Source organism: Natator depressus, chromosome 18 (genome assembly GCF_965152275.1).
Source record: "Natator depressus isolate rNatDep1 chromosome 18, rNatDep2.hap1, whole genome shotgun sequence".
NCBI lineage: Eukaryota > Metazoa > Chordata > Testudines > Cheloniidae > Natator > Natator depressus.
The window spans coordinates 10,979,924-10,997,667 of record NC_134251.1 but is presented as its reverse complement, the minus strand read 5'-3'; the positions used below and the strand labels follow the sequence as shown (position 1 = coordinate 10,997,667).

Below are 17,744 nucleotides of genomic sequence, written 5' to 3'. Positions count from 1 at the left end.
ACCTCTTTCTAGCATATCGACAAACCATTTTCTGCAAGGTCTTCACAGCCTTTTTTAGTAACTGCTACGTTATGGTTTGAACCGGGCAAACTCTGAGTAAACTATTTTCACAACATCCATTTGGGTTCTCTAGTAAGGTTTAAAGAGGAATTAGATTCTTTTGAGTGGCATGATTTTTCTCTCCTCTCATGCTGCGTTTAAACCACACAGAAACAAAGGTGGAAATTGCAAGATTAGTCTTTTACGGATTCTCTTCTATGGACAGTAAAGTTGATTAGACACAGAAGGGTTGACCCCATTGAAGTCAATTTAGTCTTGAATTAGCTGACTTCAGTGGCCTTTGAATCAGGCCCAATGTGTTGTCAAATGCATCACATCGACAGAGGAAAAAATATTTTCCTCTAATCTCCTTCAGTAATAATAGTAATGTAATTATAATATATTTTAAGTTAACAAAAATTCACAAGTGTAATTTTTAAAATGGATTTTTTAAATGTTACATCTGTCACTTTTGCACCATGTGCCAGAAATATAGTGGTTACTTTTCTTTTTGCTTTCTTACTGTTGTCAAATCTAGCGATAAGAGATCAGGTACTACATGAGTATTGCACTTGACAATTTCTTGACCTTTTGTTTAAAATTAAAACATACAACAAGATCAATATTTTAGAAGTGTCCAAAGGAAAAGAATGTGTGATTTTGATGAGTCCATCCTTTTTAATCTACAGATGAGTCTAAAAAGAAGGGTGCAGGTGGTTTGTCATCAGAGGTCAAAGAACTGAGTGATGATGAATATAAAACACCTCTTGCAACTCCTCCCAATACCCCACCCTCTGAGGCTACCACAAGTAGTGGAATCAAAACATCTGAATTGGCTGGCTTAGAAATCAGTGAAGAGCAACTACAGGCACACTTAATAAGTAAAAAAATGTATGAGAGATACACGTTGTCATTTATGGATCTTCAGATCATGGTTGGACGAGTGAAAGATAACTGGAAACATGTTCAGGATAGTGATGTGGGTCCAACTCATGTGGTAGAAAAATTCAACGTTCATTTGCAGTTGGAGCGCAGATTGATATACACCTCTGATCCAAAATACCCAGGAGCTGTCCTATCTGGGAATTTACCAGACCTGAAAATACATATCAATGAGGATAAAATATCAGCTTTGAAGAATTGTTTTGCAAGGCTGAGTACATCTGAAACTAAGTCCCCAGATGCTTTACACATAGGGAAAGAGAAGATTTTCACAGAAGTAGACCAGCGTGGAAGTTTGCATGATTCTGTAATGAATTTAACACAGAGTGTTATGATGGTTGAACAACGTACTAGGGAGGTACTTGTAGAGTCTCAACTTCTTTTAGCGGAATTTAAAGTTAACTGTATGCAGCTAGGTGTTGAAAGCAATGGGCGATATATCTCTGTACTCAAGGTTTTTGGCACCAATGCCCATTTTGTGAAGAGGCCTTATGATGCAGAAGTGTCACTAACTGTTCATGGCTTATTACTGGTTGACACTATGCAAACATATGGCTCTGATTTTGATCTTTTAATGGCTTCTCACAAGAATCTTAGTTTTGATGTTCCAACAGGAAGTCTTCGAGATAGTAGGGCACAGTCTCCTATTTATGGACCAAATGAAGCCTGTCCAATTGGTGTGGCCAGTTTGACAGAGAAATGTGCAGCCGCCGCAAATGTTTCATCTGGTAATTATGCAAAAGATCAAGAATCTTTGATTAAACTGGAATATCAATTTGTGAGTGCAGAATGCCCATCAATGAATTTGGACAGCACGCTCCAAGTGATATCAGTGCAGGTGAACAACTTGGATATCATTCTTAACCCAGAGACAATTGTTGAGCTGATCGGGTTTCTCCAGAAATCCTTCCCAAAGAAAAAAGAAGATTCTAGCCCTCAGCCTTTAATGACTGACTTGGAAAGAAATTTCAGGGAGCAGGAAACCTTTCAGTCTACCCATGCACGAAATATAGAAGTAGCAGTGGACATTCACTGGCTAAATATACTCCTCCTTAGGACAGTTGGAATGACAAATGGAGAAAAATATGGCAGAAAAATTGCAACAGCGAGCATTGGTGGCACCAAAGTTAACGTCTCCATGTGTAGCAAGTTGGATGTAAATGGCTCTCTTGGCTGCTTGCACCTTATGGATCTGACACAAGATAACGTTAAGAACCAGTATGTTGTCAGCATAGGGAATACAGTAAGGTATGAAAATCTCATCAATGATATTGGCTACTTTGAATCTGTATTTGTCAGGCTCGATGAGGAAAGTAGCCTCCCAGATGCTTTGAGCTTCAATTTTGTAGAGCAGTCAAAAGAAGAATGCTCCCTGAACCTCAAAATGGCTTCTTTACATTACAACCACTCGGCTAAATTTCTGAAAGAACTAACTTTATCCATGGATGAATTGGAAGAGAATTTCCGCAGCATGCTGAAGACGGCAGCAACAAAAGTTACCTCTGTCCTGGCAACTAAAACTGCTGAATACAGTGAAATGGTTTCTCTGTTTGATACAACACCACGATCAAGAGACCCTTTCAATTTAGAAGATAATGAAGAAGATGGGTTTGGACCATCGTCTCTCAAAACTGATACCATTAAGCTTATCTTAAATGTAAATGTTGAGTCACCAATTGTATCAATACCTCGCAAGCCAGGTAGCCCTGAACTGCTTGTAGGGCATCTAGGACAAATATCTATTCAGAATTTTGTGCCAGGAGAAGATGAGTCTAGAAGTGACAGACTGCAAGTTGAAATTAAAGATATTAAAATGTATTCTTTAAATAGCAACCAGTTTATGGTCAGGAAAGAGTCTGCCAGTGAGATGACTCAGGGGTTACACCCTCCTTCAGGTACTTCCAGTGTTACTATCCAGGAGGAATCCAACTTTACTCGTCATGATTTTTTTGAATCATTACATAAAGGTCATGGTAAGTAACATGGGAAAACTCTGGTTTATTTCTTTTAACTAGCAAGTAGTATTGCAACCTGAGCGTATTTAAATAAATATCTGTTTAAAAAGAGGCTTTTCATAAAACGTGCTGCTTGGGGAATTTAATTACAATGTGGACAAATTCACATTTATTTGTGTCCAGATTTTGCATTCCTAATCTGAAAACTGAATAGTTGCCTCCATGCACAGCTTTGCTAAAATGTAATCAAAACTACAATTTAAAAAAAAATTTTTTTTAGAGCAACCGAAAGAGTCAGAATTAGATCAGCAAAAGCAGAATTATGTTGTCTTTTCTGGGCTGTGCTTATTCAGTCCCATATGAAAAGAGAGCCAGTTTCAGTCTCCAGGTAATTATATATTCTATGGTGATGTAATTTTTGCCTTTATTTTAATTTGACACATTTCAGTATGACGTGATTAGTATTTCATACTGTAGATGTTGGGGATAAAAAATGTATGTATGTCTTTTAATAACAGCTTTCCACATTCTGAACAACACCACTATCCAGTTTAAATTGGAGAAGATCCCAACAGACAGAGATTTAGATTTGACGTTCCCTTTGGATAATGAAGACTTTGGAATATCAAGCATTATGAGAATCGAGGGGAAATTTGTCAACCCTCTTCAGGTATAATAATTTAATATTTACCAGCATTAATATAGATGTTTTACTCCACAGTTGAATAGAGCAATTTTTTTTATTAAAAATCCTTTTTTGATGATATAGAAGAACAATGTCAGGGACTGGGTTGCTTAGGGAACTGGAAAATGGAATACAGAATTCTACCTCTATATTGCCAGTTCAAATCTAACCTAGGGCAATGTTGTCCAGAAGTTAGTATCATAAGGCATTTTGGTAGTCTGCTTGAAATGAGTTGACAGTCTTTCATTCCTAGTCATCCTCCGTCCACACCACCGAGAACCCCCACTACCATTGTCCTAATTGGCATGCTTGTTAGGAATCTCAACAAAGATCGATTCAATCATGTAACAGGGTTCATGTCCTGCCCCTCTTCCTGGGGCCCACTTGCTGCCCCCAATAAGGCTCAGAGAGGCTTCAGGGTTGTGCAACACCTGTGTCTTTATTTACTTAGTTATCCCACCACCAGTGTCTGTCTATAGACAAGCTTTACAGGATTAGTTACCTCCTTTACAGGCAGAGTCAGCATTCAGCTAGGAGACCTCCAGTTCCCTCCCTGAGTGACTGCTCCCTTGCCTGCTGGCTCCCTCCCGGCCTTTTTAGCCCTTGGCTTGTGGGGCCAGCAGGTGTTTCCAATCCTCAGGCCGGCATCAGGTCTTTTCCATTATCCCCAATCTGTTTCCCCTGATGGGAGCTGACTGGGCAGGGGCTAATTAGGTGCTTTTGCACCAGCACACTGCTACAAATAACAGTAGAAAGCTGGCTTTCCTCTCATCCCAGAAGTGTTTCCTCAAGGTCAAGTTGTTTCGGATGGTGTTGGGAAGCTTATACTGTCTCTGCTCATGCTGTACTTGTTCTGTGGATAAACAGAAGAATTAACGCTTCAGAGCTGTCATTCTGGTAACTTTCACCAGCATTAATTTAAAAAAAATCCAATTCATGTAAAAACTATGGCATGAAGTGGCATTTAGAAGATGAAATTGTTTCTGTAACTGAACACAAAGTTATCATTGATCCAAAATATTGTATTTTTCTCCTTGGGATTGAATCCCCTGATTTTTAGTTTAGTGTTTCCAACACAAGCTTTGTGCTACTGGAGATGTTGAAATCTTGAATTTGTGGGACAGTTCAGTTTGTGTACCAGCTTCTGTGCTGTAGGCAGGATCTCTCTAGTCAGGCCTATACTGGCTTCAGTCTGAAACAGAATGTAGTGTATTTCAAACATTCACCATGAATTGAGCCCGTGTTGTTTTTTAAAAGACTAATCCTCTGCCTGTGACATTGATTAGTTGTGGAAATTATGATGGCCTGACACGGCAGATTATGACTTCATGTGAAGAAGCAGCTGTAGAACAGATGAAATGTTAAGAATTTAAATGCCTTTTTCATGTGAATGTTCTTAAAAATCGAGTAACAATGGTGGAGGTGGTGAATGGAGGGAAGCAGATACACCTAAGCAGTATTGATTCTGAATAGAATGTTTTTCAAGATTTGCTACATGATGTTTTCAGAACTTTAATGCAAGTTAATTGATGGGGCTGAGTGTATTTGAAACAATGATATTTTAACAGTAAGAAAATATTGAGATTTTTTTACACACTTGCTGAGCTTGGAAAATATTAATAGATACTAGACTTATGACTGTTTATTTTTAAATGCAGGTGGTCTTAGCAAAACACGTATATGAGCAAGTTTTGCAAACCCTTGACAATTTAATTTACAATGAAGATTTGAATAAATTTGCATCCAGTTCTACATCTTCAACTTGTCCTAGTTCTCCTTCAGTAACGCTTCGCAGTGTAGGCTCAGAGTTCTCGAATGAACGGAAGGAGAATGGATTGTTCAGCCATTCAAGCTTTTCTGCTGTTCCAAACAAGTCAATGCCTATTAGGGAAACAAAATCTTTTACCCAGATTCAAGCAAACTTTCATATTTCAGAACTCCAGGTTCAGTTATGTGGAGATCTTACACTTGGAGCACAAGGTCTGGTCAGCGTAAAGTTTCAGGATTTTGATGTTGAATTCTCTAAGGATCATCCACATACTTTATCCATTCAGATTACCTTGCGTTCTCTGCTGATGGAAGACCTGTTGGAAAAAAGTCCAGACTCTATGCACAAGAACCTCATGGTGTCCCGTGGAGCACCCAAACCATCCGGTTTAGTGCACAAGGAATATCTTTCCCAATCTTGCCCTTCGGTATCCAATGTAGAATATCCAGATATGCCACGTTCCCTCCCTTCCCACATGGAAGAAGCACCAAATGTCTTTCAGTTGTACCAAAGACCAACTTGTGCCTCCCGTAAAACACAAAAAGAAGATGCTGACTCTGAATATCCTTTGACCCCCCCACCTTCTCCGACATTAAACAAGTCCAAGGTGCCTTCTGGAAAAAATAACTTTGATGATTCATTGGTTCATATCAATATATTCCTAGTGGACAAGAAACATTCTGAATTTTCTTCTCGCTATAACAAAATTAACCGTAGTGTGGATGTTGATTTCAACTGTCTAGACGTTTTAATAACTTTGCAAACCTGGGTGGTGATATTGGATTTTTTTGGGATTGGATCCACTGCTGATAACCATGCTATGAAGCTGCAGCCTGAGGATATTCAGCAGATGGTGAAGTCGGAAGCAAGTATCTTATCAACTTCTGAAGTTCAGGATCCTGTAAACACCAAGCTGAACCTTAAGGTACTAGAAATAGAGATGCTGGACGTTGACCACGTGTGTTTCCATAACACATTGCTTTATGCAAATTTTAGTTGTGTTTTAATTCAAGTTAACATTTTATATTTACAGTGGTGGTCATTCATGTGTATCCTACACACAATATATATAAAACCTATATGGTAACTCCCAATTATACAAAAGTCTTTGGAAGAAAATACAAAATCTTTGCAAAATAGGGGTTAATAATAATGAATTTGCATTTTTTGTGAATTGGGGTAGGGGAGCAGATTTGACTTTTAGAGAAAAGAGTTTTGGATAGCCAGTGTTTTGGAATACTGGAGTTTGCCTGTTCTTAATCGGAGTAAGAGAGACTGTCAGCTCACGAAAGCTTATGGTCAAATAAATTTGTTAGTCTCGAAGGTGCCACAAGTACTCCTTTTCTTTTTACTCTGTAGTAGGAGAGTAGTCAGAGCCTCAAACCCCTTCTCACCTTTGCAAGCCTTATGGGACACACCAGGAAGGCTTCCTACTCCCTGCCAACCTTATCTGGCTGACTGGACTCCCAATAACTCATCACCCCCAGCCATCTCAGATAGCTGCTTATGCTCGGCAGAATCTGATGGACTCCTAAATAGGGTCATCCTCCCGTGTCATGGATAAACAAGCCTCATAAGGCCTCTGGGGAGAGGTTGGCTTTGTTGGGTCCCCAAAGAGCATCCTGAGAATTACTGATGGAACCATGACCCTCTTGAGGCTTGTATATTCCATGCAAGTGGGCAGGTTTGAGGGCCCCTGCCAAGCCTCAGGTTGCCTGGGTTAGGGATTAAGAAGGCCCCAATGAATCTCCTGACACTTTGTGAAGGATGATTGTTTGGGAGACCTCTGAAGAACCCTCCTAAGGAAGATTGGGGGGGTTAAGCAATGGTCCTCAAGGCTCAGTGGAGCCCACAATCCTAGAGCTAATGTGGGAGGTTGATTGAAAATCTTAAGATCCCTAAGGTGCAGTGGGTGCTCAACCAGCTCCCTAAGACTCGCACTCAGTTGGGGTTGAGAGGCCTCCCAGTGAGTCTTATAAGACTAATCAGGTAGTTGTTGCACCCATCTAGGTCCCAAAGGCCCCAGTCAAAATTGGGGCTTCATTATGCTAGGCACTGTATAGACACATAGGAATACAGTTTTTTTTTTCTCCAAGGGTCTTGCAGTCTAATTGTGACAAGGCAAAAATGTTAAGAGGGAAAGGGAAGGAGGACGAAGGTAATTGTAATATGTCCTTGTGGTTAAAAAGGATAACCGAGTGTACAACTTGAGGGGTTTCAAATAATTTGAATGTTTGTTTTTTTAATGTAAATAAATGTCTATTAAAAAGGGTGACACCCACCTCCTGACCTACCCATTGTTAGTGGATTGATTTAATTTAGGAGTCACAATAGAAGTGTGTCTTGAAAAGGCATATGGAGGAGGATAGGGTAGTGGACTTAGAGATTAGTTCAGTTGGACGTTAAATGTATAATGGGTACTTGGAGGAAAGTGTAAAGGCAGCTGTGGGAGAAATGGAAAAATGGGTGGTTAAGACTGTTGTTTGAAGAGTGAACAATGCAGTAAGAGACTAGCAGTTGTGGAAGGATGGGCAGAGTTGTGAAGGACCTTGAGAGTAAGGACAAAAACCTTGAACTTTATGCAATGGAGAAATGAGTGACAATGAGGGATTCCAAGACGGGGCTTAGATCATCAGAAAGACAGGCGAGGAAGATAGTCTTGTTGTGTGGAGGTTGTGAAGGGGATGATATGGGTGTTAAAGGCAAAAGTTCTCACTCTTAAAATTGAGGTTTTGTTTTCAATAATAGAGAGAACACTTCTTTAGATCAGTTCAGAGCTGGTTCCAGTTATGTGATCATATTACATACTACTAATCTGTTTCTTTTTGCTTGACCAGGTTCATTCCCTATCCTTAGTGTTGAATCAGACGACCAGTGAGCTAGCTAAAGCTAATGTGTCAAAACTTGTCACGTATCTGGAAATGATTGGTGAGTATAGGTGGTAGTTAACATTTTAAAAATGCATACAATTTAGAATGAGAGGAATCACTGCGTTGGAATAGGTTTCAGAGTAGCAGCCGTGATAGTCTGTATTCGCAAAAAGAAAAGGAGTACTTGTGGCACCTTAGAGACTATCAAATTTATTTGAGCATAAGCTTTCGAAGTGAGCTGTAGCTCACGAAAGCTTATGCGCAAATAAATTTGTTAGTCTCAAAGGTGCCACAAGTACTCCTTTTCTTTTTGCGTTGGAATAGTGTCTTGAACTGGTTTTCCTTTACTGGGAGCTTGTTTTTGCTTGTTCGGTGAGGCAAATTTTAATGCAGACTTTCAGTGGTTAATTGGTATTGATTAAATCATTGCATCAGGTAGCTTTCAGTGTTTTTCCACACATGACTTGTCCTGTGTCAAACGGTGTTCCCTGCAAACACTGAAATAGGAATACCCTCTTAAGACTGAAAACTATAGGGCTTAGTGTTTCAAATCAAGGGGTTTAGAGATTAAGTAACTCCCAGTAGTTGGAGGTTCCACAAGGGTATAGAATCGGTTCGTTTTCTGTAAATGACAATTTATATCCTGCCAGTCTAGTTTTTTTTATAAACCTTTATATAAATGAAAGATGGTGGTTGTGCATAACTATTCTGTTTTAAACAGTCTTGCAGCCGTTCTTTTCTAGTCTTATAAATTAACCCCATCCAGACATGTGTATTGTCATATTTTAAAGTTAACTTCCAGCACTTTGTGCAGCATTGGGTGCTAGGTTTGGAGGATTAATCTCACAACAACCTCTTTTTGGAACTTTTGCATCACTTGTAGCATGCTGAACGCTTAATTCTTGGTGCTGAGATCAGCTAAGATCTAAATCTGTTTAGTTTTTGAAACCTTTTTTGTTCTGTTTTATAAAAAGTGACTGATTTTTCTCAATGAGAGAGATCTTTTTCAAATCTATAAAATGTTTAGTTTTCAGAATGTATATACATCTCAATTTTTAGGCATGGGGTTGAAATGTAATTATTAGACTACATATGCAAACCTTATTTTTGGCAACATAAATTGTTTAGATTAGTACAATCTTTTTGTTACTTGTAGGAGTGATTTGCTTTGATTTTGGAATGTGAGATTTTGTGTTTTCCCATCTCTTTTGTTCAATAATCTGTTAAAGGTCTAGGTTATCCCAGTAAAGGTAAGCCCGTTATACAGTAACAAGGGATTTACTACAGAGAGTTAATTAATATTAATATCCTCTAAGATAAATAATAAATGGTCTGTCTTTTGTTTTTTAGATGGAGATTTAGCCCTACAGGGAAGCATTGGAAGCCTGTCCCTAAGTGATCTTACCTCTCATGGAGAGTTTTACAGAGAACGTTTCACTACAAGTGGTGAAGAGGCACTCATTTTCCAAATTTACAAGTATGAAATGGAACATTTTCTTGTTGCACAATGTTTAGCGGGTTATTAAAACAAAACATCAAAAAACATTTGAATGTTCAGTTTATAAAGTGCTCTGTCTTGAAAGCCTGTGATGATAAAAATGTACTCTTGTATCTGTTGCAAAGTTTTTTTTAGGGGGTTTGACTGGTAATTTTAATTGATGCTGGGTGTCTGTCAACACCCAGCAGCGAAGGAATTTTTTTAAAATGTTGCTTATGGTTCTGTCAAGCGTGATTTGAAAAACAAAGAATTTTGACCTTTCCCTAAATAAAATAGAACTTGTTTTTTTAAACTGAATAGTTTTGTCATTTGATACAACTAATGTTAAACAAAGATTTTATTATTATTATTAGAGCAAAAGTTAACTTTAAAACTTTAGAAAGCAGCACGTTGTGTAGATAAACACAGTAGACCGCATCATGAGTTCTTTACAAAAACAAAGCTCCCATTGACATACTGGGCAAAATTCTCATTTTTAGGAACTCCGCATCAGACCCATGAAAAGTATATACAGGCAACCCCATGGTCCTCTTTAGGTTTAGCCTAGGGCTGTATGTGTGGTGCCCTCTAAAGGATGGAATATTTTTGTAGTGGCAGGCTACAGAGCATATACAAGTGAGGAGGGAAGATATATGGGAGAGAGGGGACCTCCTTCAGTGTCACAATTCCAGCAGGCCTTGACTCTTCAAGGGGATCAGCTAGTGTTATGATAAAAATCTGAACTATTCTAATGACATTTGGGTTTTTTTGTGTCCTCAAAACTTCCCATTCAGTATAAATTATACCTCTGGTACCGTTTGTGAACTGCAGTAAGTTCGTTTCCACTGGTCTCACTTACATTTTAGACTTCGACTTTTTCAATATTATGTACTTCCTAAAGCTGTTGTGCTCAGTGTAAATGCCATTTTGTGCTATGTTTTCGGATGTTTCAATTTTAAATATCTTTTCTTCATATTCTGTCATTAGAAAATAAGTAGATTTAAAAATTGTTCAGACAGCATTAAGATTGAATTTCAATGTGGTCTGTTGGTTTAAGTTAGAGTTGAATGTTCTTCTCTTTTTTTACTGTCACTTATGGCCTAAGTATTGTAACACATAATACTGTATTTGAGAGATAAAATATCACGGTTCTGGATATCTGTTGAATGTAGGCATGACCTACTAAGTTAAAGATAGAGTAGCAATCAAAACTCAGAATTTCATTTTTTTTTTTTTTTTACTAGCTTAATTTAATTACAGTGGTATTTATACCTGCAAAATAAGTTTGGATTTAGTTAAGAATTTATTCTTTCAAATTGTACTCTAAGTTCATTTTTTAATTGCGCAAATGTAAGGTACTGTTAAAGTTAAAATTGTCACTTCATGGAAACAGAAATTTGCAAATGTTGCTGCTCAATTGTGGGTGAATTTAAAAATGTAGGAGTTTTTAATTTTTGTATGATCTTAATATTTTATTTTTGATCACAGATATGGGCAACCTGATCCTTTGCTACAAAGAGAGTGTGATATTCGTGTCAGCTTGCGGATGGCATCAGTTCAGTACGTGCATACTCAGCGCTTTCAGGCGGAGGTGGTGTCTTTCATTCAACATTTCACTCAGCTTCAGGATGTCCTAGGGCGCCAGAGAGCAGCAATTGAAGGACAAACAGTATGTTTTTTTTAACATTCATTCTTAGTACAGTGTAGACATTCCTTGCCGTTGGAATACAGCATGCACTTTGTTTTACCAGATCACCTCATAGTAACTTGAGAAGTATTAGGCTGTAATGAGATCTGATTTCCAAGGATTGCAGGAGATGCATAACACTGTTAACATATTAGATGTTATGAGGGATCTAATTTACTGGAAACCATTTCTGATTTTCCCCCCAAAATTCCATTTTAAATGGGCATGTGGCAGTGTACATTAGTCAGGCATGTTAGTGGTTGCTAATCCCTGTGATATGATGGCATATAACCTGTTGCAATCTTGACCCATATTGTGCGACTGGGGCCAAGAAATAAAGATCAATCAGTCTGTTACCAGCTATCTTGTGTGTCGCACCTGTATTATGATAAATAAAATCATCCATATCTTGTGGAAATTCTACTTGGTGAATTTATCAGGAAAATGTATCCCAGCTTTACAGGGGAATGGATTTGATGATCTAATTGATCTTTTCAATTTGTAACATATGAAATCCTAAATTGTTCTCACTCTATCTGGATCTTATTTACTAGGTGATTGAATATTATTTTAGTAATATAAATATTTTTTCAGAAATGTAATGGAGTAATACTCTGAAAATACACAAACATCTTGGAGTTCTGTTGGAAGAAACATAGCACATCTTCTTTTGATTATGAAAAATATATGAGAATTTTGGACTTTTATAAAGAATTTCTCATGGCTTCTTATTTGGCACTTTTATACATTTATTTGTGGAGCTTATTTATTTGTGTCAGGAAATGAAGAGATATTACATATGGTTAATTTGTTTTTCACTGGCCTCTGTGAGGAAGGGGATTGATTATAGTGTGCTTTTGTCTGACTGTAAGGGTAAACTCTGAAGGTGAAACAGTAAATGCTGGCTCAGATTCCCTGTTTTCTGAATTTAGATTGGTACTTCTGTGTGTTGCAAAGAATGCCTGATTCTTTCTGGAATCCTTAATCCTAGTTGGTTTAAATAGGCTGATTTGAAGTAGACCGGTAAAAACTCTTTCATTTGCTGATCAAATTTCAGCCTAATCTGCTTTCACTAATAAAGAGCTGATGAAAAGTGTTGTCAACTATAATGATTTACAGACGTGATTATTTACTTCCTTTCAATCTGGGATGACTGTAAACAACAATTTGTAGCTAAACTGAAATTTAGATTTTTTTTTTATATAGTTCAATTTTACTTCAGTGTACCATATTAATACATACTTGAGTTTGGCTGGGACAATAAAATGTTTTATGCTTTACTCTTGTCTTCCACATGACTTCTGGCTTGTTTTCAGTGTTTGTCACAGCCCTTTCTTTCCAAACCAGTCATCTGTTTCTCTATAGTTTAAACAAGAATTCACTATTGTAGGTGGGGAGAAAATTTATAGTTTCTCAGATTTCTGTCCATCTGTATATAGTTATTTGGTCTTAAATTAATATAAATGTTAGCTGTCATCAGCATTTGTCAGTAAACTAACCATTTTTTAATTGGACTACCTCTGAATGTATTTTAATAATATAACGGTCAAGAAACATCATAAGAGGAAGCTATTTCATATTAGATGCTAGAAGCAGTAGAAAATAAATCTTACCTTTAAAAAGGTTATATAAAGAGAGATTACAAAAATGCCTAGTCGTGTTACAGGATTACCAAAAATGATTGCAACCTGGTAAATTATTCTGTGGCACTTGAAAGTATATTTTAAATTGGATGTTTATTCCATCAGGTGAGAGATCAGGCGCAGCGAACCTCCCGAGTTTTTCTTGACATTGAAGCTGGTGCTCCTGTCCTGCTCATCCCCGAAAGCTCCAAGTCTAACTATCTTATTGTGGCTAATCTTGGGAAACTAAAAGTCAAGAACAAGTTTCTTTTTGCAGGCAGCCCAGGTACCTTCTCATTAAAAGACAAGGTAAGAACAATTTTGTATATTATCTTTCTGAATTGAAAGAATATCTACTATTGATGTGGTTTTTTTAATGCATCAGTCTTAGCTCTCCATCTAAATGTGGAAAGGTCCTTTGAAGTTTCAAGAGAATTTTCTTTAGTTCTCCGTACCCACAGACTATTGCATCACAACACGCTCTAGAGGATAAAATGGAAAACAGTACTTTAATTGACCGCATGTTTTTCTTTTGAAGGTCAGCGTAATGACTTTGAGCTCTGGTTCCCACCTCCAACAAATTTTTCCCATCTCCATCAAGTTTTCTTTTTCTATATTATTTTGCATTACAATCTTAGCTATTTTGCGGCTAATAAAATTAATTGTGTCAGAATATTGAATGAGATGAGCAAAAAGTCCTTCAGCTCCTTTGCGCGGCTGCCAGTCCTCTTCCAATAGTTAGTCATTAATGTCAGGATCTGAGCCAGCCATCATAAGTCAAAAAAATTCCCATGGGGTCAGTAGAGACAAGTAGGGCTAGATCTCCAAGAATAACTATAATATGCTTGATAAGCCAGGATTTTGAGAGCAGAAGTGGTGTGATGTATTTTCTCCTTCCTCCCCATCCCCCTTAACAAAGCCAAGCATATGTTCTTTGGTGGGGAGCAAAATTAAGCGAGACTGATATTGAGAAGGGCATCAATGTAATTTTTGTGTGAGGGAATGTATGTGGAACCCTCCTATTCCATCTCTACCTCCGAAGTAAGTTGTTTGGGATCAGTTACTTACAGAAAGCAGCATTTGGCAGGAGAAATGGAAAAGGGCTGACAGACTGTGATTGCGGCATAAAAATGAACTATTGGTAGCCGGTGTCAAACACACTTCCCCCTTCTACTGATGTTCAAAAATGTTGTTCCACTGGTTTGGACAGTGGACTTGTAGCAAACTGAGACAGATCCCTCGCTGTCGGGATGCTTGGTGCCTCTGATCCTTTACCTCATTTCTTCCCCCAACTGTGGCTGAGATGGCCAGCAGGGAAAGTGAGGTGTGTCTACTACAAGGTGGTAATGGAATTCTAATGGTGAAATGACATGCTGCAATGTTACTGCATTAACAGATTAAAATGGGATTTACATTAATATTTGGGGATTCAGGAGAAGCTGTGTGACTATCAATCACTTTAACCCTTTGCATAAGCAGTTATATTAATAAAGGTTGAATAATAGAAGATGTGTGTATCATTTGGGGTCTTTAATTGAAATTTTTTTCCCCTGCCCCTCATTTGTTTTTGAGGATTTGATTTTGCAAAGCAGTGCATATGAGGATCCCATTTTACGTGAGGTACTAATACATCTTTGCAGAGGTGTTAGGTGTTCATTTAAAGAAAAAAGATCATTGTGGAATTCAGCACTTATTAGTTAGTTTATATATTAAAAAAGGCGCATTTCTTTTGTTTCAGTGATTTTGTAGAATTCCATAAGGATTGGATTTGAGTTTATTTTGCAGTGTTCTTACACTTATTTCTCCTTTAAGTTTTTCACACATGCCTGAAGATGACCATGTTTGGATTTTTTTTACATAACTTTGTGGATTCATGGGTGTTGTGATATGATTTTTCGATTGCATGTTCTTTCTTTAACTTTTTTTATTAATTAGGGATATGATGAAAGTTGCATATGAAGAATCCTGTCCAAAAATGCCTTAACCTTTACAGCTAGAAAAATTCCTAATTTAGAGCTAAAAGGAAGGTTTTGAGGGAAAATTTAAAGATATGAAAATTACTTACTGGCTTATGAGAGGGGTAGCATTCTGTAACGTCTCAAATACAGTGCAAAAGTGAAAGAGCAAATTCTAGTAGTAGCACTGTAGGGGCAGGAAAGTGAGAAATCCAAGACTGCTGAAGCAAATGGGGAAAATAGGTGGTAATTAGCTCAGGCAGATGAAATGTAGTTAAATCTAAGAGGTGTGTTTTTTCAAAACAAAACAAAACAAAACAAAACCCCAGACCTACAAAATAACTTTGAATTGGATTTGGGGTATACAGAAGGTATGTAACCCCCAGTAGTGTTCAGTGAGAGCTATTGAAGCATTAAATGGGGGAAATAGACCCCATAACATTAACATATATTTTTAGTTCATTTCCCACTGTTCAGAAAACCCAGATAAATTAAAAAACAACCAACCAACCTTTCATGTAGGTTTGAACTAGTAAGGTCCCTTGTAGCCCTCTGATGTTAGATTTTGTCTTTTGAAGATGGAAAACTCTAGTGCATGAAACTTTTACAATCTGAGTGAAGCAGAAAAGGTATAATAGTAAACACAAACATAAACAAAGCTCCTCTTCTTTCTGGGGAATTGTAATTGTAAAGATGGGAAATTATTCCGAGGCGCAAAGATTTGGGTTTTGAAGGTGTTTATTAGTGGGGAGTTATCGTAAATTGTTTTGCTGCACTTAAGATGCATTTTTGTCATGTCAAAGGTGCCTAGAGCATATAGACAGGCACCATTATAAATGAATGAGTAAATTATGATTTTTGTAGTAATTTGCTGTTCACAGTATTCCTCATCTGAGGAATATGATTATGAAGAGTAGTTACTATGCTGTAAAAAAAAAATCTTTGACTCTACAGCAGTCATCATTTTACCCAAGTGATCAAAGGCCTGAAAATAATTAGCACAAAATTGATCATACGATGTATGCAATCTGACCCTTCCAGCTATATCAGAAATATCCAAAATGCACCCCCCTTAATAATTTTAATGAAATATTTTTCTGAAACTTTAAAAAACATTAATATCTGTGTAGATTTTTTACTCCTATTTTTCTAAATGTATTATACTGTAAATCTTGTTCTAGTGAAAAATTGTTGAGGTTTTTTAAAAGCAGGGGCAAAGAGCTCATGTGATCATATGACTTCATTTTGGAACTGTTTATAATATTTAAGGTGGGCCACAATTCTGAGTGCCACTTTGTTTTTCAAATAGATGACTTTGTTTATGGTTAGTGGTTATATCACAGCTTCCACCCTTTATACTTTTTAGAAAATTACTTCATGAATACTTCATGTATTAATCTCTTTTAAAATTAGAAGTCCAATCTCTGTTGTAACTCACTGTATTCCTTTCCTTAGCAGGGTTCTGTTCCATTTTCTTCACCGCTGGGAACCCCAAAACACAGCATAAAGAAAACAACAAGTGCAGATGAATCGAAGGGGGTCATGAGCCTGAAAGAAGGGTTATTCATGAAATCATCTTCTGGAACAAATATTATGAATCTGAAAAGTGAGTCTGGACTGAGTACATTGACTAAGCAGCAAGGACACACACCAAAATCACCTGTTGCACAAATCCCTCACAGTCCAGGTATGTGAGAGATAATAGAACGGCCTACTTAACTCTTCCTCCTTTTAATATCAATTATTCATTTTAGTTTAGGAGATACCTTATATGGCATGGTTACTTCATGATTTTAGGGTTGACCTTTCTGTCTGCTACTGTTCATGTGAAGGGTGTAGGAATGTCTGTCCTTCCTCTTTGTACAGTTTGTAATTAAGTTTCATTTCACTGTAGCATAATATCATTGATAACAGAAGCTTGGGAACAGAAGAGGAAAGGCATTTGAGTGCCATGGTGAAAAAAACCTAGATAGATTTCCCTATCCACTGCTTGCCCACAGAGTTGTACTTCAAAATTGAAGGTTTCATTTAAGATTTAAAAAAATGAGATTTTAATGAAATATGAAAACTAAAAATGTGTCCAGTACTTTAGGTCCTATGTTGTTTGTTTTGATATTCAAGTTATTGTATGCCCTCCCATATTTTCAGGCCACAGATTTTCGTATTGGCAGGAAATATCTGCATTATAGAGGAAGGAGGAAGCTGAAGGTTTGGGCGGCAGAATAGTGGACATTTGGGATTTTGGTTTCTAGGAATGAGTAATAAACAGTTTAGATTGGTGGGCATGAGTTAGTTAACGGTGTCCAATCCAACTCCCACTGAAGTCAGTGGAAGCATTTCTGTTGTCTTCAGTGGGAATTAGGTTGGGCTTTAAATGATCAGCAGTGATAAAATTAACAATGTTGAGATTTGTACGTTTGTTTTTAGGTTTCAGAATTAACAACTCATGGAGAAGAGTGGGGAAGTTCACAATTCCCTTCCCCCTCCCCCATTCTGTCTGGAAACTCAAAGATGTTACTACATGATTCATGTTTTTAAGGTTATGTTTGCACTCACAAGGATTAGAAACATAACTTTTGCCTAAACATGAAAGTTAAATTCTGGTGCACAATTTTGCTGCATGAAGTGGATTCCATGACACATTCTGCACCCACATAATTGAGGAATTCATGGTATAATATCTATGAGTTAATGCTTATGTGCATCAAATGCTACGGTGTTGGATGCAGCAGCATAAACAGAAC

The 17,744-nt window shown here is 37.4% G+C and overlaps 1 protein-coding gene across 1 annotated transcript in view; it reads left to right on the top strand.

Moving 5' to 3' along the window:
- The window catches only part of VPS13D (vacuolar protein sorting 13 homolog D), a 200,680-nt gene that overhangs the window by 25,165 nt on the left and 157,771 nt on the right, over positions 1-17,744 (top strand). The window contains exons 19-26 of the mRNA XM_074933956.1: positions 729-2,954; positions 3,455-3,606; positions 5,280-6,314; positions 8,227-8,317; positions 9,610-9,736; positions 11,225-11,405; positions 13,172-13,354; positions 16,456-16,687. Of these exons, the coding sequence (XP_074790057.1) occupies positions 729-2,954; positions 3,455-3,606; positions 5,280-6,314; positions 8,227-8,317; positions 9,610-9,736; positions 11,225-11,405; positions 13,172-13,354; positions 16,456-16,687 (4,227 nt within the window). The remainder of the gene's footprint in view (positions 1-728; positions 2,955-3,454; positions 3,607-5,279; positions 6,315-8,226; positions 8,318-9,609; positions 9,737-11,224; positions 11,406-13,171; positions 13,355-16,455; positions 16,688-17,744) is intronic.